Genomic DNA, 25,006 nt, shown 5'->3' on the forward strand with positions numbered 1-25,006 from the left:
AATGGAGGTAGAAGAAGCATCAAAAAAATACCTCACAATCAACACCCATAAAGGTCTCTACCAATACAACCGGCTGGCATTCGGGGTAGCATCAGCTCCGGCTATTTGGCAGAGGGCAATGGAACAAGTCCTGCAAGGGATCCCAGGGACCCAGTGTTATTTGGACGACATCCTGGTCACGGGCGAAAATGACAGTGATCACCTTGCCAACCTGGAGCAGGTGCTCACTAGATTGCAGGAATATGGGCTCCGAGCTAACTGCCCCAAATGCGAGTTTTTTAGAAAACAGATCTCATATTGTGGCCACGTTATCGAAAAAGAGGGGTTACATAAGTCCCCAGAGAAGATTGAGGCAGTAGTCAAGGCTCCAGCACCGGAAAATGTGTCACAACTGAGGTCGTTCCTCGGGCTGGTAAACTACTACCATAAGTTCTTGCCAAATTTGTCTACAATACTACACCCACTGAACACCCTACTGCAAACTGGGGTGCCATGGAAGTGGAGTGACGAATGTAGACGAGCTTTCCAGAAGAGCAAAACACTAATCACATTGAAAGAGGTATTGACCCATTACAACCCAGCATTACCAATTCGGTTGGCATGTGATGCATCACCCTATGGCATTGGAGCGGTGCTATCGCACAAATTCTCGGATGGCTCAGAAAGGCCAATAGCCTTTGCGTCACGATCACTAACCTCAGCCGAGCGTAACTATGCCCAGATTGACAGGGAGGCCCTCAGCCTAGTGTGGGGAGTGAAAAAGTTCAATCACTATCTGCACGGGCAGAAATTCACCTTGCTGACGGATCACCAGCCTCTTGTCTCCATTTTTAATCCAAAGAAGGGCGTTTCGGTGATGACTGCGCAACGACTACAAAGATGGTCACTTTTTCTAGGGGCGCACCACTATGAGATTGAATATAAGGGCATGAAACAGCATGGAAACGCTGATGGGCTATCACACCTGCCACTGCCTACTGCGGAGGAAGCACCAGCAGTGGATCCTGTCGAAATATTCCATTCGACTATAGTTGAATACCTACCGGTAACTAACGCTTGTATCGAAAAGGAAACCTGAAGTGACCCGACACTGTCTCGGGTATATGATTTGACGGTGAAGGGATGGCCAGCACATGGCGACTCACTGTTGCCAGCATTCTCGGCAAGGAGAGAACAGCTGTCAGTGTGCCGGGGGACCTTGATGTGTGGATCCCGAGTGGTAATTCCACCCAAGTTAAGGGATAGAGTGCTCAATGAGCTTCATGAGGGTCATCTGGGAGGGGTAAAAATGAAAAGCCTAGCCAGGGCTTATGTGTGGTGGCCGGGAATCGATAAACAAATCGAGGACCTGACCAAGAGTTGCTCAGGATGCCAGAAAGTCCAAAATGCACCACCACAGGCCCCTCTACACCCATGGGAGTGGCCCTCATCTCCATGGCAATGGGTGCATATTGATTTTGCTGGTCCATTCATGGACTCAATGTTTTTAATAGCCGTGGATGCGCACTCGAAATGGTCTGAGGTCATCAAAATGTCCTCCACCACCACGGAGAAAACTATTGCAGTCCTACGGACCATTTTTGCCAGGAATGGCTTGCCAGAACAGATTTGCTCCGACAACGGACCACAGTTTGTGTCAGAAGAGTTCCGGAGGTTCTTGAAAAAGAATGGGGTAAGGCATTACACATCTGCCCCGTATCATCCAGCCACAAATGGATTGGCTGAGAGGTTCGTACAAACCTTTAAGAAGGCAATAAAGGCTATGTACAATGACAACATTCCGCTGCAGCACAAGGTGGACAATTTCCTGTTCGCCTACTGGAATGCGACACATGCAGTCACCAGCCAGGCCCCAGCCATGATGTTCTTTAACCGAAGGTTAAGATCTCGCCTGGATTTGCTCAGACCAAACATACGAAGAGATGTTGAGAGTAAGCAATTCCAGCACATCCATGAGAAGCCAACAAGGAGCTTCAATGTAGGGCAACCAGTCTTGGCCCGCGACTACCGAACAGAAAAATGGCAGCCAGGAACGATATGCGCACAGCAGGGCCCACTAATGTACACAGTGGATGTTGGGGAGAGCATCGTGAGACGCCATGCTGACCAGATCCTAGAGTCACAGGAACAAGTCAACCCCGTGCCTCGCCCATACGTACCTGGTGATGAACCCGACGTACAGATCGCATCTACCCCAGAAACAGTAGCATCGGAAGCTGATGAACCAACCGACGACAGGGTGCCAGAATCGCCTCCGCGCCAAGAGCAAGACACTCGGGAAAGGCGCTATCCAGAAAGGATCAGGAAGCCTCCCCAAAGACTGAATATATAAATAGACTATTTTCAGCTAATGTTGCATGTTAAAAGTGTTAATTGTAATTAGTTTGATATTTAACTGTTAAATGAGTGTTATGGTACTGTTAATCTAAAAGGGGAGGAATTGTAATGTATATACCTTTTAGGGGGGGAACTATCTTTTACAGCTCATGTATACTGCAGTACCGGCAGTGACCACACCTGTATATAGCCCTGAGTAGTAATCTGTACAGATCAGTTCCACTGTGAGCCACGTTGAGTAAACACCTGTTGTACCGTTCTCCGCAGTCTGTGTCTTATTATACCCGGACACAACACTGCCCATAATTTCAATAAGCCTTTTTCTCAGCTCAATTTTGAAGTACATTCGGAACTCCGAAATTAATACCTACCCTCACCACTTTGTATGGTGCAATTTCAAAGCCAGAAGCCACTGTGAATAATAAAGCTAAATATATTAGCAAGGAGAAAACCCAACAAAAATTCAAAAATGAAGGACAACCCAGTCAAACTAACTAATGCAAGAAGTAAAATGCAGCAAGAGGGAAATAAAAGTGCAAAAACAATTATATTACATCGAACAGAGACTACTATTTTCCTTTCAGAGACTATTTCATCACTTTCACAGGGAGAATAGCAGCATCTTGGCCTGCTCAGCGCCATCGCAGTCGTTGACGCTGGCTGCCTGCTCTATGTCCCTGAAGTGGATCGAGGGGTCTCCCTTTTCGGAGAGCTTTGGGCCATAGATAAGGCTAGGAGAGAAGTGGTACAAGAGTTACCGGTCCCCAACACAGTGACGGGTGTGAGGTCGTTTCTAGGGCTAACCAGGTACTGCAGGGACTTTATTGATGACGATGCAGCCACAGCGGCCCCTCTGCTCCGACTCCTACACAAGGGAGTGGAGTGGCTTTGGGATGAGGGTTGCCAGGCAGCATTTGTCAGGCTCAAGAAAGACTTGCAGACCGCACCAGCTCTAGGGGCTATAGATGGGGGGAAAGAGTTTTTCCTGGAGGTGGCAGCCAGCGGGGACAGCCTGAGTGCTGTGCTGCTCCAAGAGCGGCACGGCAGGCTGAGGCCGGTGGTTTACTCCTCCGGGATACTCACGGATGTGGAGAGGAGCTACTCCAACTGTGAGCGGCACCTCTTGGCCACACATTGGCTGTGAAAAGATCGTTGATCTTCACAGGCACCTCTCCCATCACCCATCACACACCCACCCAGATGCTTCTGGACGGGAGGATCAAGGATGGAACAGTGAGCAGTGCCCGCATTGCCCGCTGGACCTTGCTCCTCTCACAGATGGATCCTAAAGTGAAGGGTCTCTGTGAGCCAAAGCTCGCAGCCAACCTGGTATATCCTGGAACAGCCAACCGGTGTTCCATAGAAGGGGTTTGGGAAGTGAACATAGGTTTATGGGCCGGGATACATCCCACAGGCCTCGAGATCTATGTAGACGTTTCCAACACGGCATCTGCTGGCGAGCGTCTCACGGGGTGTGGAGTTTACGACCCAGCGGCAAACATTGCCCTGGCGATTAAGCTCCCCAGCACCATGAGCGCCCAGCAGGCTGAACTCTCCGCGGTAGTGTACGTCGTTACACACCCCGAAATCTTCCCCACCCCCTACACGATTTGCTCGGACAGCATGTTCACGTGCAATTCATGTACAGAGTACCTGGCTATTTGGTCCCACTGCGGATACACCTCCGCCGACGGGAGACCCCTCACAGTAAAGCCTCTGCTGGAAAAGATCCTAGCAGCAGTGGGGGAGGAAGGGGAGGTTTTCATCCACAAGGTGAAGGCCCATTCCTCCACAGAACCCCGCGGCCAAGGCAACCAGCAGGCTGACTTGCTCACCAAGGAGGGTGCCCACACAGGCACTTTTCTGGGACCCATTTGGGTCCAGACCCATAGCGGCAGTCAGAGGTAGGGACGGGACCCAAGGGAGTGCAGGGGTAGCGTTAGCCCTGGACCTTAAGACGGTCCAAGCCCAAGACCCCGTCCTCAAAGCAGTCCTCAGTGCATTGACTGAGGGAAAAAGGGTAGAGGGTCCGTACGGCACAGCAACCCTCTCCGTGAAAGAGGGCATGCTGTTCCGGGGGGAACAGTGGGTTGTGCCGCAGCAGCACCGGAGGGAATTCCTTCAACTGGCCCATGAGGGTCCAGGAGCGGGACACCCCGGGCCTGAGACCACCTGGCAGTGGGTGGAACAGTCGGGATGGTGGCCGGGACTCAGGGAAGATGTCCACGAATTCTGTGCAGGCTGTCTTGTGTGCGCTGCTAACAACCCTGACCCCCACAAAAGGAAGGTACCTATGGGAGACGTCAGGAGGGTAGAGGGACCATGGCTGTCGATACAAGTCGACTACATCGGACCCCTACCCACCGCCCAGGGAGGCTATAAGTACTGTCTTCCCCTGCAGAACAGCCACAGCTCTGGGTACTGCCAGGATCCTGGTCCAGGAAGTGTTCTCGCGGTGGGGACTACCACAGTATGTGGAGTCCGACCAAGGGAGTCACTTCACCGGACAGGTGATGCAGAACACCCTAATGCTGCTAGGCATTGAGGGGAAATGACACGTGGCCCACAACCCGCCGTCATCAGGGATTGTGGAAAGAATGAATAGGACCCTAAAAGAAAGGTTGAGGAAGGAAACGGTGGACTCGCCCCGTAAATGGGCTGAGATCCTACCGTTGGTTCTGATGGGGATCCGGGCCAGCCAGTCTAAAAGCACGGGTTACTCACCGTACGAGCTGATGACTGGCAGGGTTATGCGGACCCCCACCCATGTACTAGCCCCGGTGCTCACGGAGGGCCAGCTCAGAGAGGTAAACTGGGACAGGTTCGCCCGAAACCTCTTTGAGCACCTGAAGCAGGTTCACGAGCAGGCGGCTGGGAACATGGGAAAGCAGCATCAGAGCAACCGATTGCTGCTCGAACCCCGAAAGCACCACGAGTGGGAGGTAGGAGATCAGGTCATGGTGAGAAACTATGCCCGAGTAGGGAGTTTGGAACCATTATACATGGGGCCCTACAGCATTGTAGATAAAGCCAGCCCCATGGTATATGCCGTTGAGATGCCTCGGCGCACAAAATGGTTTCATATCTACCAGTGCAAACTGTTTAATCCTGAGAGGGGAAAACAGCCAGTTGGGGTAAGGTCTGAGGATAGAGATCCTCAGCCTGCAGCAGGAGCGAGTTCACAGACTGCACAGGCAGGCGCTGTGGCTTGCTTAAAGGGAGGGGCCATCCCGCCCATCGATTGAGACACTCCCCCGCTCTTCTGCGATCCAGATGAGGAGGGGCCCGAGTGCAAAAACCCCGCCCCTAACCCAGGTGTAGAGGAGGAGGGACCCGAGGTCAAAAACCCCGCCCCTAACCCAGCCATGGGACCTGGGGGTGGAGACTGTCAGCTTGCAGCAACAGGCTGCGAAAAGTTACCTGCCCCTAGCCCAGGTTCGGGAGAGGTCAAGCCTGAGGGAGTGGCGGTCCGGGTTAAAGGCCCACCAGCCAAGAAAGCCCCACTCGCCAAAGTCCCTAGAAGGTCCCCACGGACGCCCCAGCCGAGAAAGCCATGGTCACCAGCTCTCCAGTTACCAAGGGCAGTCTCCCGAGTTAGGGGGAGGTCAAAGGACAGAGGTCCTCAGCCGGCAGCCATAGGCTGCGAGGGACCAGCAGTGCAGGACGGTGCGGCCACGCCGGAGGAAACGGTGTGCCGCAGTCCAACCAGGAATTAGCCTGGCCGCCCGGAGACGGGTGGCGGATGTATATAGTTTAGGTAATATATGTTTATAATTTTAGGTTAGGTATTTAGCTTAAGCTTGGGTGTTTTAGCTTAAGTTAAGTAAGGTGATGGGTAGCTTTTAATTAAGTAAGTAATCTGCTAAGAGTGTGTGTATTTGAGTCGAGGCAGCAAGGCTCGACTATGCTTCACCCAAGCCAGAGAATCTCTTGGGGACCTGGCTGCATGTTTTTGTATCTGTTGCAGAAGGACTTTCAGGATGAAGTGGATCGTAATCCTACTCGCCCTGATGGGACTGAGCCTGGGAAGGAGGGGTGATGTAGAAGATTCCCACATCTATGGGTGCTCTGGAGATAGAGCGCCAATAGCAACCGACGGAAGCAGCGAACGGGATGCCGAGGAGACCGCCGTCTACGTCCACGAGGGAAGGTGGCCAGGGTGGATGGGGTTCAGTTTGTCTCAGTACTCCAGCCAGACCGGGTTCACGTACGGGGAGGCCTCCCTCCTGTGCCCCAGGGTATGGGTCGTTACCACAAGGGTCAGCGTCACTGTAGGGAAGCGTGTATGTTTAACGTGCAAGGGACACATTCCTCTGGATAGGTGGTGGTGGCTCAGAAAGTTGAGCAAAGATATGAGGAACCCCGCAGTCGAGTGGGAACAGTTGGGGAACAATACCCACCGGACGATTACAGGGACTCATGCGGGATTAAGCGTGTGTTGGGACAAGTGGTGGGAACCGGATCAAGGGATTTACATCTGTATGTGGGGGTCAGACACGGTCTGCCCCTCAGGTATACCCATTGTTTTCCACCGGCAGTGGCACGACACCGGGGAGGGGATGAAGTGGGATGCCAGCCAGAAGGTGTGCGCGGTCCCATACTCCCCGATCCCAGTCAACGCCACTGAGCTTGTTACCCGCCCCCGGAAGCCCCTGCCCACGGCGCAGGTGGCGAGGTTACCCAAGGAAGGGTGCCCCACCACCACCAAGGGACCAGGGAATGGGTTGGTACTAGTATCTACCGATCAGATGCTGTACCGGGGGTACACTACGCAGTAGCCTCCGTGATTTTAAATCTCACCGAGGTACATTTACTGGAGTGGTGTCCCAAAGAAACAGAGCAGCTATACCAGGCCCTATTAAAGGACATGTTCAAGAAGTTTTATAAGTTCAATTTCGCCCATGTTGACAAAACCGAACTGTACACCACACACCGCGAGTTTTTTGGTAATACAGGGAGACAAAGAAGGGGAGTATGGAATGATGTTTTTACTGCGTTTAATACTGGGTCCTCTGTCATCAACAGTTTAGATGACATAGAGCTACAGACCCAGATAAATGGTTTAAAAACACAGTTGAAGAAGACATTAATGGATGAGAACAAGGTAGTGGGCTCGGAGTTACATGAGGACCAGGCCATGACGGTCCATTGAAAGGAGATTATAGCGGAGTTGGAGAAGCACGCAAAGACGGTAAATGCCCTCATAAGGGAGGACAGAAACGCTTTTGACCAGGCTGCGCAGAATGAGGTGTGCGTGCTATACGGGGCGTGGTTGCTGGGCGAGGGCCGCAGTAATCTGGAGGATTTAAAACAGGGTTTAGTCCCCTCCTGGATCAGCAACAAACACCTCGCAGCCCTCCATCCATTTGAGAATGCATTAAGCCCGTGCCAACTCCGGCTAGCTTCCGAAGCCTACCCAGTCCCAGTGGAATGTGGACGGTCCAACCACACGATCATGGGAGTTGTAGGATGCCGTTCATGGGTAGGACAGCCCGACCCGCGCCGGTATACAGGGTTGAGAACATTGGAGTCATTCAAGGGGGTGCGCACATTCGTTTCACAGCGGTCCCGCCTTACGTCATAAAGTGGGAGCACGCTATGACAGGTACTGACCTCTCAGGGTGCCGGAGCCGGGGAGCACACATAATCCTGTGTCCCCAGCACTTGAATGCTTATTCAAAACCGCAGTGCGGGTTCAGAGCTGCTGGCGCGAAGCCTATAAATTGTACCATGGAGGCAATGGCACAAGGCCATGTTCCCCTGCAGGTAGCATATATAGGAGGTGGGACATATTGTGTCACCATAGGTGCGTCCCACTACCAGCATGGACAGCATAGCTGGTGTCCGGTCAGTGACAGCAGTTTCTGTTTTAAGCCCGAGGCAGAAGTTCAAGTGGCCCAGGAGCGAATTGTCCCCATTCCTGAACCCACCACTGTTCACCTCACTGTGAAGGAGAATTTTACCAATTTGCAAAAGTTGTAGCGCACTTTGGCTACGAAATTCCCCCTCTCCCTGAACACCTTACCAAAATACTCAAAGCCGTTATAGTTTCACATTTTGTTGTACTGCACTTGTGCACTAACAATGACAATAAAGTTGATTGTTATTATTAGATAGGGACTAAAATATTGGATATTGTGATTCCACCCTGGTGGGACATTTTCAATAACATAGAGGTCCCTTCGTGGATCAGACTGGCTTCCCACATTCTCGTGGTTTGCCAGTTAGGGATAGTACTGTATTTAGTCTGCATCCAATGTAAGGAAAAAGGTCAGTTGTTAGAATTCCGAAACCAGAGGATCTAGAAGGAACATTATGTGAAGGTGGAGGGAGATACACCTGTTTGAGCTTTTTCCTTGTATTTTTGATTAAAGATTGTTGTTTTTTTGTGTTTGTTGTTTTTAATAAATATTTTGCAATGCGTTGTTAATATTGATGTATGTGTACCAAGTAGTGCAGGGGTGTTGGACCCCCTCCATGCTTGGATGTGTGTAAAAGACTAGTTTTTCGATGTATACTTATGTACACTACATTTTCGCGTAACGGGAAGTGCATGTGTCATGGGTGTATTCAATAGGTAATTACCGGGGAAGGTTGACGATGGAGGGTCAGAAAATTTTGCTCACCTTGTAAGGATGATCTTCAAGCAAGTTTTAGTATCACAGGGGGGAGTGTAGGATTCGCAAAATTCCCACATTTCCCCAAGGTTATTAATAAAGGGACCCTGCATGGACAATTTAAAAAGGGTACCCAAAAGATGGCGTCCGCACCTCGTGACCAAAAGCCTGTAAGACTTTAAAAGCTTGGACTCTGCAGCACAGAACAAGCTGTTTTGGGAAATCGAAACTTAAAATGCATTTCTGTGAAAAAGGACTTTTGTGTTTGAAAACCTAGACAGTTAAGCAAACACTGAATATGCATTTCGTCAGATTGGAACAGATCGAGCCAGTTAGGCCTAAGTGAAAGGCCATTAGTTTGTCCACATAAATAATTGGAAACAGCTTAGGAAGCGACCAAGGCTGCACAGGCCGATTTAAATGCATTAGTGACAATACAGCCCGGACATCAGGCCATTAGGTGCGATAAACGGCCATCTAAAACCTGTTAGTTTAGATTGCTATAATCATTTAAAACAGCCCGCCAAAAGTGAAACAATGAACTGACCTGATTTGGCATGCAGATAAGGGCCATCGAAAGGAGTATAACTGTAGGCCCTCAGTAGCAATCGCCCTTTGACTCTTACGCTTGACTCTCGCCCTCGTGGCTCCTGCCCCTTTTTCCCTCCCGCGCTTGCCGCCTGGCCGCTGCCCGTGTCTTCCCGAATCCATCAGGGACGCCCGGCATCGCACCAGGCGAACACGGGCAAACCAGGCGAGACGAGGCGAGACGAGACGAGACGAGATGAGATGAGATGAAACAAATTGGAAGAAGATTGAAGAACGCTTCGAATAATCGGGCCTTCAATCCAGCCGACCTGCGATTATCTTCATGCAAACCCCAGCTGCTGCCCGAGGAAGAAGAACCATCATCCCTGCGAGGTAAAGTACCCAAGCAAAGACTTTAAGCTCGGGGTACTTTACCTGGACGACGCCCTTGCAGCACCCTGAGACCACGTGACGACGGCAGGCCCCAGAGAGCACAAAGAGCAAACCCCAAACCCCACAACTGTTTGAACTCTGCAGATTTTGACTCGGTGAGCATGAATTCCTAGCCCCTCATAGCTTAATCTAGTTAGGTATAGGGGTGGGATAAGGATAAGGGATTGTTAATGTAGTTTGTTTTCCCTCGATGTGCCATGTGTTCCCCATTCTCATTTGAGTGCATTTTCTTTTTGATAAGCCTGTAACTACATAGTGATTTTCTCAGTATCTGTAATTTTTATCATCGTTTAATAAAGTTCATGGTTTTCTTGTACCAAACCAAGCGGCGCTACTCAATATCTGGGCGGACGGGCGCAGCGCAGGCGCTGTCAATAATTGATGACCATGAGACATGCTGGCGCTGGCCAGCTGTTAAAGGGGCGGGTCATTTAGGTTCAGCAGCCAGACTCATCGCCCTGTAGGCCTCAAAATCAGCGCTGTGCAATCAGAGGCGTTACAAACTTTGACCAGATGGAGAGGGTGAGGCAGAGAGCAGAGCGGTTTTCCGAAAGGGCATTGGATGCTTTGGTTGACGCAGGGGAGCGCCGGTGAGCAGTGCTGTACCCTGACAATGGCAGGAGGCCTCATCAGAACGAGTACCGCAGAGCTTGGAGGGAAGTTTGTCAAAGAGTCAACTCCAGCAGCATGGTGCCCAGGACTCCTGTGCAATGCAGGAAGAAGCTCAATGATCTCACTCGGGTCGTTAGGGTGAGTGGCTTGTTGGCAATCTTCTTCATCCCTCCATCTGCACCTGACTTTATGGCCAGAGGGTGCGCGATGCCCCAATGGCCATCTGTCAGCCAGCACCCATGGCCCTTTCTGGGAACGCACACGCACATTCAACTCAGGACATAATGTAAGGGCTGATCCACCATGGCGGGGCATGAGATGACAACTCAGGGCATAATGTAAGGGCTGATCTACCATGGGGGGGCATGAGATGACAACTCAGGACATAATGTAAGGGCTGATCCACCATGGGGGGGCATGAGATGACAACTCAGGACATAATGTAAGGGCTGATCCACCATGGGGGGGCATGAGATGACAACTCAGGACATAATGTAAGGGCTGATCCACCATGGGGGGGCATGAGATGACAACTCAGGGCATATTGTAAGGGCTGATCCACCATGGGGGGACATGAGATGACAACTCAGGGCATATTGTAAGGGCTGATCCACCATGGGGGGGCATGAGATGACAACTCAGGGCATAATGTAAGGGCTGATCCACCATGGGGGGGCATGAGATGACAACTCAGGGCATAATGTAAGGGCTGATCCACCATGGGGGGGCATGAGATGACAACTCAGGGCAGCATGTTTCAGAACTTCCCATCCTTTCTCCTGCAGGGCAAGCTGGCCAGGAACCGGAGGGAACAGAATCGTACTGGAGGGAGCCCTCCTCAGCTGCAGGAACTCACGGACCTGGAGGAAAGAGTCCACCAGATTGTTGGAGGCCGGATGAGTGGTCCTGTCACCACTGGAGCTGCCGACCCCATTGTGCACAGCGATGGTAAGGTCATCACCTTTTTGAACTCTCTCCTTCCACTTGTTCCCTCCTCCAGCATGCTTTTTCAGTCTGGACCCATGTCAGAGCATTGCAGCACTCTTGCATCCCTTGCTGCCACCCTGTCCTTTCACTAAAGCCACTCTTCAACCTCCCTGCTTTCAGATGCTGCATCACCAGCTCGGGAGCCGGGCCATCAAGCTGCCAGGGACACTGACTCCGGAGGCTACGAGCAGGAGGAAGCCGGACCATCCGTCCCACCCTCAGGCGAGCCAGCCCATCTGTAGACTGGGGATAGTGCTTCCCTGGAAGGGAGCGGGGGGGATGGCTCTGAGGAGGAACCAATTGCAGGAACCAGCGGCCTCCAGCAGCGTAAGGGGGGTAGGGACGTTCGGGAGCCGTCTCCCCGGAGGGCGCATCAGGCCACGATGACTGCTGCACAGAGCGCAGAAGAGGTGTGTTCCCTCGCAGAAATGAGCGCCCAGGCTCGGCTCAGGCACACTGAGCTGATGGCTGCAGTTGCAAGGATGCCTGAATCCATCGAGACACTGGCAAGGAGTGTGCAAGACTTCGGGGCAGCACAGGAAAGGATTGTGCAAGACTTCGGGGCAGCCCTGGAAAGGAGTGCCCAGGGCGTCGGCACATCGCTGGAAAGGACTGTCCAGGGCGTCACGACATCACTGGAAAAGACTGTCCAGGGCGTCGCGACATCACTGGAAAGGACTGCCCAGGGCGTCGGCACATCGCTGGAAAGGACTGTCCAGGGCGTCACGACATCACTGGAAAAGACTGTCCAGGGCGTCGCGACATCACTGGAAAGGACTGTCCAGGGCGTCGCGACATCACTGGAAAGGACTGTCCAGGGCTTCACCGAAGCACTGGCACCTGCCACGCAAGTGCTGAGTGCTGCCACGCAGTCCCTCGCTGGCCTCATGCAGAGGCAGATTGAGGCCACACAAGCACTGACTGCTGCCACCCTCGATGGATCAGGCAGGATTACCCGGGGCCCTTGCAGCACCACAGCAGGCCAGCAATCTGTGGACCAGCCGATTGGTCTGCATGCTGCGGTGCTGCCCCGTCAGAGTGCCAGTGTGTCGGCCGACCACGGAGCAGGTGTCCGCTCTCAGGATGTCAGCATTCCTGATGCCAATGCTGGCACATCTCCACTGCAGCTGCCATCACCTGCAGGACAGACTGCTTCCACCCATGCCCATTTGGAGCAGTCAGCATCCGGCCCCTCCAAGCCCAGAGTCCGTCCAGGCCGTCCCTCAGGGGCATCTGCGCTTTCGGACAGTCAGCAGGCGTCCCCCAGCCTTCAGCAGGCATCCCCCAGCCTTCATGCAGCCACTGGGGTCCCATTACGGAGGAGCTGCAGGGAGGGAAGGGGTCGTTCTCGCAAGAGAAGTAGATCACCATCAAAGGGGAAAGAGTAGAAGGTGCTGCTGAAACGTCCTATTTCTAGAAATCAAGGCCGTGGATGTTGTTCTGAATGTTAGTCATGTTTTGGATAGTCTCCCGGGTGTGCGAGGCATTTGTTCTGAATGTTAGACATGTTTTGGATCGTCTCCCGGGTGTGCGAAACACGTATGTGTTTGTTAGTTAAGCTTTCTGTTGCCATTGCTTTGTCATGTTGGAAGGAAGCACAGTTTTCAAAATAAACAAAAAATTTTAATGTCATTGGCCATGTCTGCTATTTACAATCATTGTGGCCTTCATAGGCTTTTGGTTATCCGAATGGTTCCATTCCTGGTCTTCGAATGGCACCAAGCAGTCCGTGAGAGGGGCCTAAAACCGACTCCTTATCAGCCTCAGACGGACGGCCCTTCCAGTTTCTCGGACCCTCCCGTCTTGGTCCTCCTCCTCCTCCTCCTACTGCTCCTGCTCCTCCTCCTCCTCTGCTGGTCCTTCAATGTCTGCTGGCATTGGCTGGGTGCGCAGGGTGGCGAGGTTATGGAGCATGCAGCAGACAACGATGAAGTGGGAGACTCTCTCTGGTGAGTACTGCAAGGCTCCTCCCGAATGGTCCAAACAGCGGAACCGCTGCTTCAGCATGCCGATTGTGTGCTCCACAATGTTCCTCGTCGCCTGATGGCTGATGTTGTAGTGCTCTTCTGCAGGGGTGCTGGGCATCCGGAGCGGGGTCATCAGCCATGGGCACAGTGGATAGCCCTTGTCGCCGAGAAGCCAGCCTTCTGGGTGAGCCGGGGCCTCGAAAAGGTCAGCGACTGAAGTCTGGCGCAGGATGGAAGCGTCGTGGCTGCTGCCTGGGAACTGTGCATTGACCGCCAGGATCAGCTGCCGGTGGTCACAGACCAGCTGCACATTCAAGGAGTGGAACCCCTTGCGGTTGCGGAGCTCCTCAGGATTCTGTACAGGCGCCCGCAAAGCCACGTGCGTGCAGTCAATGGCGCCCTGCACCATGGGGAAGTCCGCTATTGCCGCAAAGCCCTCTGCACGCTCCCGCTGCTTCTCCGGTGTCACATTGAAGGATATGTACTGACGCCGCCTTTTAAACAGGGCATCTGTAACCTGCTGGATGCAGCTATGCACCGTAAACTGGGATATGTTGGCAATGTCCCCAGTTGCTGACTGGAAGGAGCCGATCGCATAGAAATTCAATGCCACTGTTATCTTCACAGCCACCGACAGAGAGGTCCTGCACCTTATCTGCGGCTGCAGATCTTCCTGAAGCAGGTGGCACAGCTCAGTCACCACCTCCTTTCGAAATCGCAGCCTCCTAACACACTGCTCTTCCGACATGTTGAGGTAAGAGAACTGCTGCCTGAATACCCTGGCAGCGTAAGGTCTGGTGTGGCGACGTCTGTTGGCCCTCCTCCGTCTGGCCATTTCTGGCCCTCCCTCCGTCCCTGTGCCCTTTCCAGATGGTCGAGCAGCAGGACGTTCCCCTCCAAAGCAGCCCCCATAATAATAGGTCAGCAGAAATTAAATAGGGTGTAAACGCTCACCAGCAGCAGGGTGATGGTATGAAGGCTGAAGGTCCTCTGGCAGCGCTGGGTCACTAGTGAAATGGCTCAGAGTTCAACTTTGCAAATCTGTGTAAATCTCAAATAAGTTGTGCTCCCAAAATGGCTGCCGCTTTTATACCAGTGCAGTCCCCTTTAAAGAGCGCCCCCCTAAGCCCGAGAGCCACTGGGGAACGTTCCAGGAAGCTGTCCTTATTAGCGCCGGTCGGAACAGAGGGGGGCGCCACTGAATTTCCGGTCCGGGGCGCCAAAAAGGCATTGCACACTGGAATGACGTCATGATCTGCCTGCGCTCACGAGCGGGCACTAAGATTTAGCACCGGCGCTAAAAGCCCACTCAATATGGCAAGAGGCGCTGGGTTCACTGCGCCCACCCGAAAATTGGGTAGCGCCCCAATTCTCTGCCTCTTTAGGTGCTAATCGCTGGCGCTAACAACCGAATTTCTCCCCCCAATTGTCTACCCGTTTTTCTGTATCGCCGCCTGCACCTAAGTCCGGTGTCTAGAACCCGGGGTGTGGGAGCGATTCGAACCGCTCACAGGCAGTCAGGGGCATAACTGACGGGCCACACGCCACCCCCTACACCCCGCTTCCCTCTTGGGACGCAACCACTCAATTTCCGGCGTGGGAGCGCTAATTTTTCCGGCGCGCTAATTTTTCCAGGGCGCTAAAAGTAGCACCCCATTTTTAGTTCAAAATGTTTTAACGGTTTTCATATTTCCCAACATACAAAAGCACTGTTCTACTCCTATAAGGGATAATTGAGAACAGCAGCCTATGTTTGTCTTAATCATTCAACAGTTACACTAGTTGAATCCTCAGAGAAAAGAAAATCCCATGCCCCTCCCTGCAAAAAATGAAGTGATGATAAATAGTAAGCTAAGAGATGATTTCCATAACTGGCAAGAAACCTGGTAGCCTGCAGGAGGCAGTTTTGCTGCCAGTGCTTGTCTATAGAGCTGGCAGTAAATCACATTTTCAAAAACATTCTTTCCAGTAGATACAAATTTTAAGGGAGCATTGTCCCCGAAGTGCTTTATTCACAGAAGACAGTGAATTGTTTCTGTACCTTTTGCATTTAGGCATGAACAGGAGAGCCTCATAGCAGAAAAACTTGCAACTATTGAAGACATGCACAACAGATTGAAGGCTAGTATTCAGTCAATACAGCTGCTGAACCAACAGGTACAGTTACATTGAAATGTCCAACTTAAATATGATAATGCATTGAATATTCAACAATTATTGCTCAATTTCTATGTAAAGTTCCCTTAACTCTTTAAGAACTAAAAGTTATATATTTTTTAGCTATAGGGTTTAATATCCTGTATAATGTAGGATTTAACAAAGCAACTTTGAGATAGTGACTGCCATTTTATTTGTGTGGTATCCACAATTTGCAAATCTGTTAGCATTAACCCAAGTGAACTGGTTTGTAATAAACCTATTTCACACTTAAGCATGTAAATGTTCATTTAGTTGATATATAAGTAGTGAAGTATTTGTCTATCTGTGGTGTTTGCAAATCCAATGGAGATTACTCAGCAGCGATTCCATAAAGCAGGATTCACTAACTGGGCTTCAGCTGTTCTCGAAGACAATTTACTGGAGAGGCGAGCTGGTTGGAAGAACAATTGTCTGCAAACTGTAACTGAGCAGGTTGATCATCAGGCCAACTTAAAGACAAGCATCACAAAAGTACTCAAAGCCTTTATAGTGACCAATCATTCTGCACTGAAATAGATGTATAGGCCTCGTTACGTGACGGCTTTTGCAATGACATGCATTGAGAAGCACAGGAACAGCCAAGTGATAGTTATGTTTAGCCACAACTTTGTTTTCAAAAATCACAAGATAGTCTGAATGAAGATAGGTCCATTTGATCTAATCCTTCCGAATATCCCATGATAGCTTTTATGTCAATCTGAACAAGCAGACAGGACCACATTTAACATCTCATCCAAAAGATGGAATCTTTGACAATCCAGTATTCTCTCAGTACTACACTGGACTGTCAGCTTAGGTCCTGTTGTTAGGCTCTAATTCACAACTTTATAACCCAAAATCATGACTACTCCCAGCTGTTACCAAAGCTGCTACCAAATGTTTTTTATTTTTATGTTAGATATTTTCTCAGGTTCAGTGTTGCCGGTAATTCCCGTAAGCAAACCTCGCATATCCTACGATTCAAAATACACTTTTTTCTGCCCAATACCTAGATAAGCAATAGCACAACACTGGAATTATTACAATGTATCACTCGACGCCAAGTGAATTCTCCTTTATTTACGGATGGTACACTGGAAGAACACTCTTACCAAATCAAGACACAAGCGCTAAACCAACAAATGGTTTTATTTACATATCATAGATGAATGATCAGTGCACAATTTTACACAGTGAGATTATGGGAGGAGCTTTCAATTTGGGAATACCTCTTTTATCTCCAAGAAACGAATGCTAAAGCTCTGAGAGTCGGGTCATGATGTTGCACACCCGATTTGTGCACAAAATTCGTTACCACTTTGAATCGTGACTTTTAAGCATCCAAAGTGCCTGCCTAGCCCCAAATAAATAAAAAGGAAAATAGTTTGGGACACTTTTGCGGAGCGGCCACCAGAGGTCTCTTTCATAACTGCTGTTAAGGCCACTCACCAGCTAATACAAATGGGTGCAGTGTGCACAGTGCATGCTCTGCCCATTTGTACTTCAAAAATGTAATTGCATCCTACAATGCCATAGGACCCAGATTTACTTAGTTGAACAGGTTCTCACCCAAAACAGGCAGGTGTGCTGTTCGCCCAATTACAAGCCCACCTGAAAATTGTTTCAGTTGGGCTTTCAGCATCCAAGGAGTGGCGGAGGTGCCCATTCTCTTCTCCCACCCCCGCCCGATATTTAACCACCAGCCACTCATTTTTCCTGGTAAGAAATGGGTGGCTATCAGTTGAAAATTGCCCACATTGTATGGAGATGTTATTTTTTAACAGGGTTTAAACAATCTTTAAAAAGCATATTTTCTTGTTCCATTTCAGCATGAGAACAAAACTCCAAGCTGTGGTAAAAATGGAATAAAGATCTGTACCACTTTCTGATGGATTTGCTCACCAGTTTACTTGTGTCTATCTTCCTCATAAACCTAGCCCAGAGAGGAAAATATAGCCTTAAATTTTTATTGCTGTCTTGGAAATATGTACAATATCACACTAGTGACCTATTCATCCATAACTTAAATAATCCTGCACACGGTGGTAAATAGCTTCCTTCAGTCTGAGAGAATATGAACAATGTCCATAGAGTATATTTTTTATCATAAAGCATCTGTGGAAATCATTTTTTTTAAATGTATATAGAATATTGAATATCATAGCGTAAAATTCCAAGAACTCTGGAACTACACAGATTTATTTGGTGACAAGCCCTGTATTTATATAAATATGACTCAAAAATGGCTGAATGAGTGAAGTGGAAGGAGCAGGCAATAAGGTGTGGTCTTCCAAGAGTTAAGATTCATAAAAGGTTTATTTGAATCCTCAGAACTCCTATGAGTACAGTAATTGACAAAAATACACATATCTGTTTTGTTTTCCTCTCTATATTTAAAACATCCAATAGCAGAAAAAAAGATGCTACAACTAAAATGCATTTGATCAGCGTTGTAATTTTAAATGCTGTTTGATATGATCCAACAATGAGGCTGCTTTTAATTCTGTCATAGACCTAAACATTTATATTTAGCCCACATTTTTTAATTCTATGGGAATGTCTGCCTTTTGTCTAGAGGTAACAGAACTGGAAGCCAGAGAGAGTGGCTATTCTATAAAAAGCAATAGGAGGAAGTCATTAGACTGTTGAGGGAATAAGAAGTGAAGGAGGCAAGTTGTGAAACATTCACATTATAGGTCATCTCAGTAATTATCTGACATCTACAGATGGAGTCACTTCTTAATCAAAAGAATGAATCATTACAGATAGTTATTCAGACTAAGATATTTAAAATAATGACTCCAGTACCCCCAGTGTAAATTCTGCAACTTTGCCTCCAAAGTCTCATCTTAAATAATAATAAATTGTCTTATTTTATTTTGCAGTAATGATAAATAAGTATAAGAAAAATTATTTGTTTAATTTGCATGTGTAACTATGACTGAATTAAATTTACTGGTGTAAACATCTAGGTGACATTTATTTTCAGAATCCTCATCAGTTGAAATGAATATTAAAAATAGTTCTTGAATTCTATAGTTCTTTAATATTTTAAAGATAGCCTTATACTGAACAGTGTTTGAACTATTTCAACCACAATGCTCAGTTTTCATTACAAGGTTATCAAGGTAGAATCATCCATTTTTAAAGAATTCTACTTATAGCAGCCATTACAAATTACATCTGTATGTAATTCACAACTCAAAAGCACAATAAAAAATAATTTCCTGACTGCATTTACTACTTTAGTCTCATTCCTTGTATGCAGGAATGCTTTAATGTATTTTACTACTTTTTTTTCTTGACAGTTTTAAGATTTAAAGCATCTGTGTGCATGGAATGCAAATAAATTGTTTGGTAAAGTGAACTGTCAAATTTAAAAAGTCACTATGCTGTCAAGCCACAGTGGTGCAAATTTGAGTCGCTAAGACTTTCTTTGCTAAAGGTAGGCATATAGGCAACAAAAAGAGAGGCTGGAACTTGTTTACTGTCCAAGACCCCCCTTCCCAATGTAAAAATAAAGGCACTTCATTGTTAGCATCATGTCATTTTTCTAGATATTAATTACTTACATAACCAGAGTAATAGGCACCTACCTTGGATTTTGTTTGATTTACAAATATTAAACAAAGAAGGTAGTGACAGATTTATTCTGTTACTTAATCTACATTTCAAAAGCAATTCTAAAAACATACATCTTTTAACAACTTCTGTTCATTTTATTCAAATCTATTTAATTGTTACTAAAATGAAGTGGTTCTCCATGAGAGGGCAAAATAACAAAATAAATATTTGCAGCTCTTGTTTGTCTTTATACCACTGAAATGACAAAAAATGCAATTATTCAAGTGGAAAAATGGATTTAAATATGGCTTCATTTTGCTATAGATTTAAACATATGAAAATTATATTTTTAATTTTATGTTTAAAGTGTCATTTGATTCTGCGAATTTTGCAGTTTTTAGAATGGACATATTTTTGACAAATAGCCTTCCTAACATTCTGTGAGATATGTGAAAATGTTAATTTTAGATCAAATAATCCTAGTTTCTCCATTTCATCATTGCCTTGGGAAATGAATAAGAATAACTGGTTCACATATACTCAGTTGCTTTGGGTTTCTTCAAATGATGGAAATCTTCTCAAACCTTGGAAAATATCCGTCCCCAGACACCATCTGCTGGATTTTAAAACTTATTACAGTAGTTAAATAACAAACACTCATAGTATTTTATTTTTCCTATTGTTGTATGTTAGCTCTCTGAGGTATTATCTACACATGGAAATTAATCAAAAAACATGTACCATCGGTGAATAAAACATGCCAAATTCAAGAACTCCAGTTATTTGTGCAATCTATACCTTACCTTCAATAATACAATGGTGGGCACACTAACAGTGTATGCAACATGCATTATTATACAGCACCAACATTGTATGTCAAATTTTAAAAAGCTACAGCCATCTTCTTGAAACTGCTTAGTCAACAAATAGGGTGATTGTTTTTCCCATGCGAGTGGTATTGGTAGTTTCCAGGCATTATATAATATAATTTGCTTTGTTAATAAACACAATGGGGTTAATTTTCAGTGTGTCGTGAGGCGGGCTTTTAGGCGTGAGGGGGCTAAAATCCCGAATTCAGGGGTCCCGACCCCATCCTGCCCAAAACCCACCTCCATGTAAGTTTCAAAGGAGGCGGGTACCTGCCCCGCACTGGGACTCGCCGACCCGAGGCGGGAAGGGATTAGTGCCAATTAACTGCCTGTTAACAGGTAGTTAACAGGCAGTTTTTAGCCTAATCCCTATTTTGAAGGTTGTCGTGTGGGATTCCCGACAGCTCCAAACCACGCCAGGTTAGAGGAGTTGGGCCATCGGGTTGAAGGACTTGGAGGGGTCGAGATGTCGGTGTTCAGGTGAGTGATGGGTGCATGAGTGCAAAGGTAAGTGTGTTTGGTGTGTCTAAAGTGTGTAAAGAAGTTTAAATTACCTGTACTTACCTTTACAGCCTTCCTTCCTCTAGGCTTCGGGAGTCCATCATTCAGCCAGCACAGAAAGCAGAATGGCTGTGATCTGTCAAAAGTGACAGCCTGCAGCTTTCAGTGCCGGCGAGATTTCTAACTGAGTCTGCGTAGAAGGACCCAGGTTAGAAGTAAGACTGTCAGTGTTTGACAGCTTCAAGCAGCTGTGAAACACTGATATTTCAACTGTCAACACGTCTTGACAGATGAAATTTCAGTCTGCGACGTCACCTGTTGCCGGGTGGCCCTTAATTGGCCTGCTGAGCCCGCTGGGCGGACTCAACAAGGTCAATCAAGTGAAAATTGCGTGGATTGGCCATACCTCGATGGAGGCGGGACTACAACCCGAAAGTTGTAGTCCCGCCTCCTTCCCGACTTCTGAATGAAAATCCAGCCCAATATGTATAAAATCTGGCATTGGTATACATCTAAAAGAACTTTATTCAGGATTTTTACACCCTTTGTATGGAAGATTTATGCTATATATACTAATTACTCCATCAACAACCCGGTTTGTTCTGCTCTCGAGTGGGCATTAGCTGCTTTACTGCTGTGACATACAGCTTGCCCAGTTTGCAACCTGTGCAGTGGAGCTAAGTTACATTCAACAACAAGTTGTATTTAATGTAACAGAACATCCTAATGTCCTTGACAAAAATGGAGGAGAAAGCAATGAGCAGGAGTAGAAGAGTTAAGGAGGGTAACTGAAAAGAAGATTGAAAAGGTAGATTATAAGAAGGCTGTTGGTGCTGGCAAGAGATGTAACAATGTGGAGGAATTTAGGAAATGTTCAGAACCATGAAAGTTCTGCCACCGATGATGGAGTGTAGGGGGATACACAATGAAGTCAGAAGAGTAGAGAGTGTGAGCTGTGACATAGGGCTAGAGGACGTTGTAGAGATAGGATGGAGCAAAGCCATGGAGCAATTTTAAGCAAGGATGAGGATCTTGAAATCAATGTTTTGGGGAATACGGGGTCAATGAAGGCCATCAAGGACAGGGCTTATAGGAAAGCAGAACATAGTGCAGAATAGGAAGCAGACAACAGTTCTTTGGACAAGATATATGCCAATATATCCTTTCTGAGGTGCAGTGTCTAAAACTGAACACAGTATCCCAGATGGGGTCTGACCAAGATTCTATACAACTGAAGCATAACTTCCCACCCCCCACTTTGCATTTCAGCCCTCGGAGATAAAGGCCAACATTCCAGTAGCCTTTTTGATTACTTTTTGTACATGTCTAATAGCTTTTAATGATTTGTGTACTCTCTTTGGTCCTCTACAGTTCCTAGTTTCTCGCCATTAGAAAATACTCCAAATTATTGGAGGATGACCTTATGCTTGCTCACATTGAACTCCATTTGTCATAGTTCTGCCCACTCACTTAATCGCCGGAATTTAAATCAGGAGGTGGGTTAGGAGCGTGGGGGGCTAGGAAGCGGTCGGGACACCCGGGAGAACGGGTTTCCTGCAGGCCTTGCCGAATTTAACGGCAGGGCCTGATTTGCATTTGAAACCTGTTTCCCACCCACAGCCAGCCAGATAGAGAGGCTGGCTGGCTGCGGGTGGGTAAGCCTGCCACACTAGGCCGCAGAGAGGAGAGAGGGAGGGATCATGTGGGCACAGGGGGTGTGATTGGGGAGGGAGGAAGAGAACATCGAGGGCCCGGAGAATGATTGGGGAGAGGGATAGAACATCGGGGGCCTGGAGAACGATCGGGGGGAGGGATAGAACATCGGGGGCCTGGAGAATGATTGGGGTGGAGGGGAGAGAACATCGAGGACCTGGAGAACGGTTTGGGATGGGGGAGGGAGAGAGCATCAGGGGCCTGGAGAATGGTTGGGGAGGAGAAGGGGGAGAACATCAGGGGCTTGGAGAATGATCGGTTGGTGGAGGAGGAGGAGAGAACATCGGGGGCCTGGAGAACAATCGTGGAGTAGGGAGAGAACATCAGGGAGCCTGAGGAACGATTGTAGGGGAGGGGGGAGAGAACATCGAGGGCCTGGAGAACGATCTGGGGGTAGGGAGAGAACATCAGGGAGCTTGAGGAACGATTGTAGGGGAGGGGGGAGAGAACATCGGGAGCCTGGAGGACGATTGGGGGGGAGGGAGAGAACATCAGGGGCTTGGTGAATGATCATGGGAAGGAGGGAGAAAACATCGGTGGCCTGGAGAACGATCGGGAGGGCGGAAAGGGGAGGCCAGGAAGGTGATCAGAGACCTTGCAGGGGGAGGGGGGAATCGGAGGCCTTGTGGGGGGGGGCTCCGATTGCGGAGGGTGGGTTGGCAGGGACACTGGATCCAGCAGTCTTCACCTTCCATTAGCTGTTGAGTTTCCCGAGGCCTGCGAAACCTGACCCCAGCCACAGTCAAATTTGAAATGGTGGTGAGACCTGAGGCACACCAGCCTCATTATAATAGTTAAATGGGAGACCCGTCTCCTGGGAGTGGATTGGCTGCCAACCCTCCGTCCCGTCTCCATTAAAACCAGAAGTGGGCAGGTTGAAGGCAGGTTCGGGTCAAGATTCAGTTTTTTAAATTCCCACCCGACCCCAACCCACCCGTTTGTTGGGGTTAAAATCTCCCCAATCAGTTTATGTCCCATTGCAACTTCCCGCTCCCATCTGCACGACTTACTTACTGTCCTTCCTAACTTAGGATGCAGAATTTCTGGTGGGAGTCAAACAGGACAGCCTTGATCTTTCCAATGTTGGAGAAAGGTGAATGAACTGCTAGATTTTTCTCTGTGTATATAACATGAAATACAGCAGGTAGAGAATGAGATGACCAACAATGTGATATAATAAGTATCGCTCCATGTTAGGTTGTTTTGACAACATAAAATAGCATGGTTATCCTCAAAAGTGGAAATATTTATTGCATCACAGTTTCGATCATGATACAGTTTTTTTCTAAAGTAAATAAATATCGAGTAAAATTTCAAGTGAAAATAATCAGCTTACCAACAATGTTTTAGGTGCTTTGTGATGTCACTTTATTACTATTCCGTTCTTACCATTGGAAATATATTATGTACCATTGCTATTTGTGAACAAGTGTTACATTTATTTATTTGTTTATTTATATATATATTTACAGGGTTATAATTCTCTTACACTGCTTGTGCATAAACACAAAAAAGCTCAATTTACTATGTATACCTTTTTTGTTGACTTGTAACAGTTAAATACACTCAACAGAGAAAACCTAAAACAAAGAAGACAACTGGAAAAAGAACAGACCCACCGTCATCAGCTTCAACTGCAGTCAGAAACCTTTGGTCAGACCATCCTATCTCTTAGGACCCAACTGAAGGATCAAAGATACCTGGAGCATCTATCTAGTCAGCCAGTATCTATACTTGAAGGGGCTATGGCTTCTGATCCAACAACTCTTTTAAACTGCTACTTAGGACTCGAACAAAAGTCAGTCAGAGTTTCCGAAAAGGAGAGAGTTGAAGATTTAACCAGCGAAGATCTAGAAAAATCAGAGATAACTGATCCAGTGGTACCAGACAAATCTTACTGGATCCAGCGAGTTGGAGAGCTTTCTGCTCAGCTGCAAGAAAGCACTGAATACTGGACAGACAAAATGAATGAACTAACCAAGGAAATTGAGCATATTAATTCACCATCCAAAAGATAATGGGTTCTGAATTAGTAAGTTCAGAAAACACTTGAGAAAAGAATTAAAGGTCACCTCCTGGAATATGAGAGGTTTTCATGTTCATAATAAGCTGTTAATAGGAATAAAATAATACCGATGAGCTCACATAAAAACCATTATTAATGTAAAATTTGCATTAAATATTTATTGATTGCAGGTTTACAACAAAATTTGTGCAAGTCCAATGGGAAAAATTAATGAAAATTGGTAAACAACTGTATCTAGACTACTGAAAAAGCAGACTACAAAAGGAAGTCAAATAAATATTATGTATTCTGAATAATTAAAACTCTTTGAGCAGCATTGGTATATAAACAATCAGAAAATTGGCTATATTTTTGTTATTATTTTACAAGTCTAACGAGTGGACTTCTGTGTGTATATGACTGTATCACAGAGCAGTTGGAAATGGATTCACACCCACGCTTCTGCACATTTAGAGTACTCAGTCTCGGCCTGGTCATCATGGATAGGGTCTTTGCTGACAGTAAGGGGGATTCATTTCTCAGTTGCTCACAAACAACTCTGAGCAGTTGGTTTCTAAGTGGCATTAAAGGAGGTCTGAAAACATGTTGGCTACCTCTTGGCTAGGAAATAATGCAATGACACATTGGTTTCTTTTGAAACAGAGCTATGAATAT

The 25,006-nt window shown here is 47.6% G+C and overlaps 1 protein-coding gene across 1 annotated transcript in view; it reads left to right on the top strand.

Annotated features, from left to right (window-relative positions):
• LOC147115004 (uncharacterized) overlaps positions 1-24,687 on the top strand; it is an 869,491-nt gene extending 844,804 nt beyond the window's left edge. The window contains exons 31-32 of the mRNA XM_085993202.1: positions 15,556-15,658; positions 23,883-24,687. Coding sequence (XP_085849328.1) covers positions 15,556-15,658; positions 23,883-24,344 — 565 coding nt within the window. The 3' untranslated portion in view covers positions 24,345-24,687. The remainder of the gene's footprint in view (positions 1-15,555; positions 15,659-23,882) is intronic.
• The last annotated feature ends 319 nt before the right edge of the window (positions 24,688-25,006 follow it).

The sequence above is a fragment of the Somniosus microcephalus genome, chromosome 7 (genome assembly GCF_052327205.1).
Source record: "Somniosus microcephalus isolate GS21.2 chromosome 7, FLI_Smic_1.0, whole genome shotgun sequence".
Classification (NCBI taxonomy): domain Eukaryota; kingdom Metazoa; phylum Chordata; class Chondrichthyes; order Squaliformes; family Somniosidae; genus Somniosus; species Somniosus microcephalus.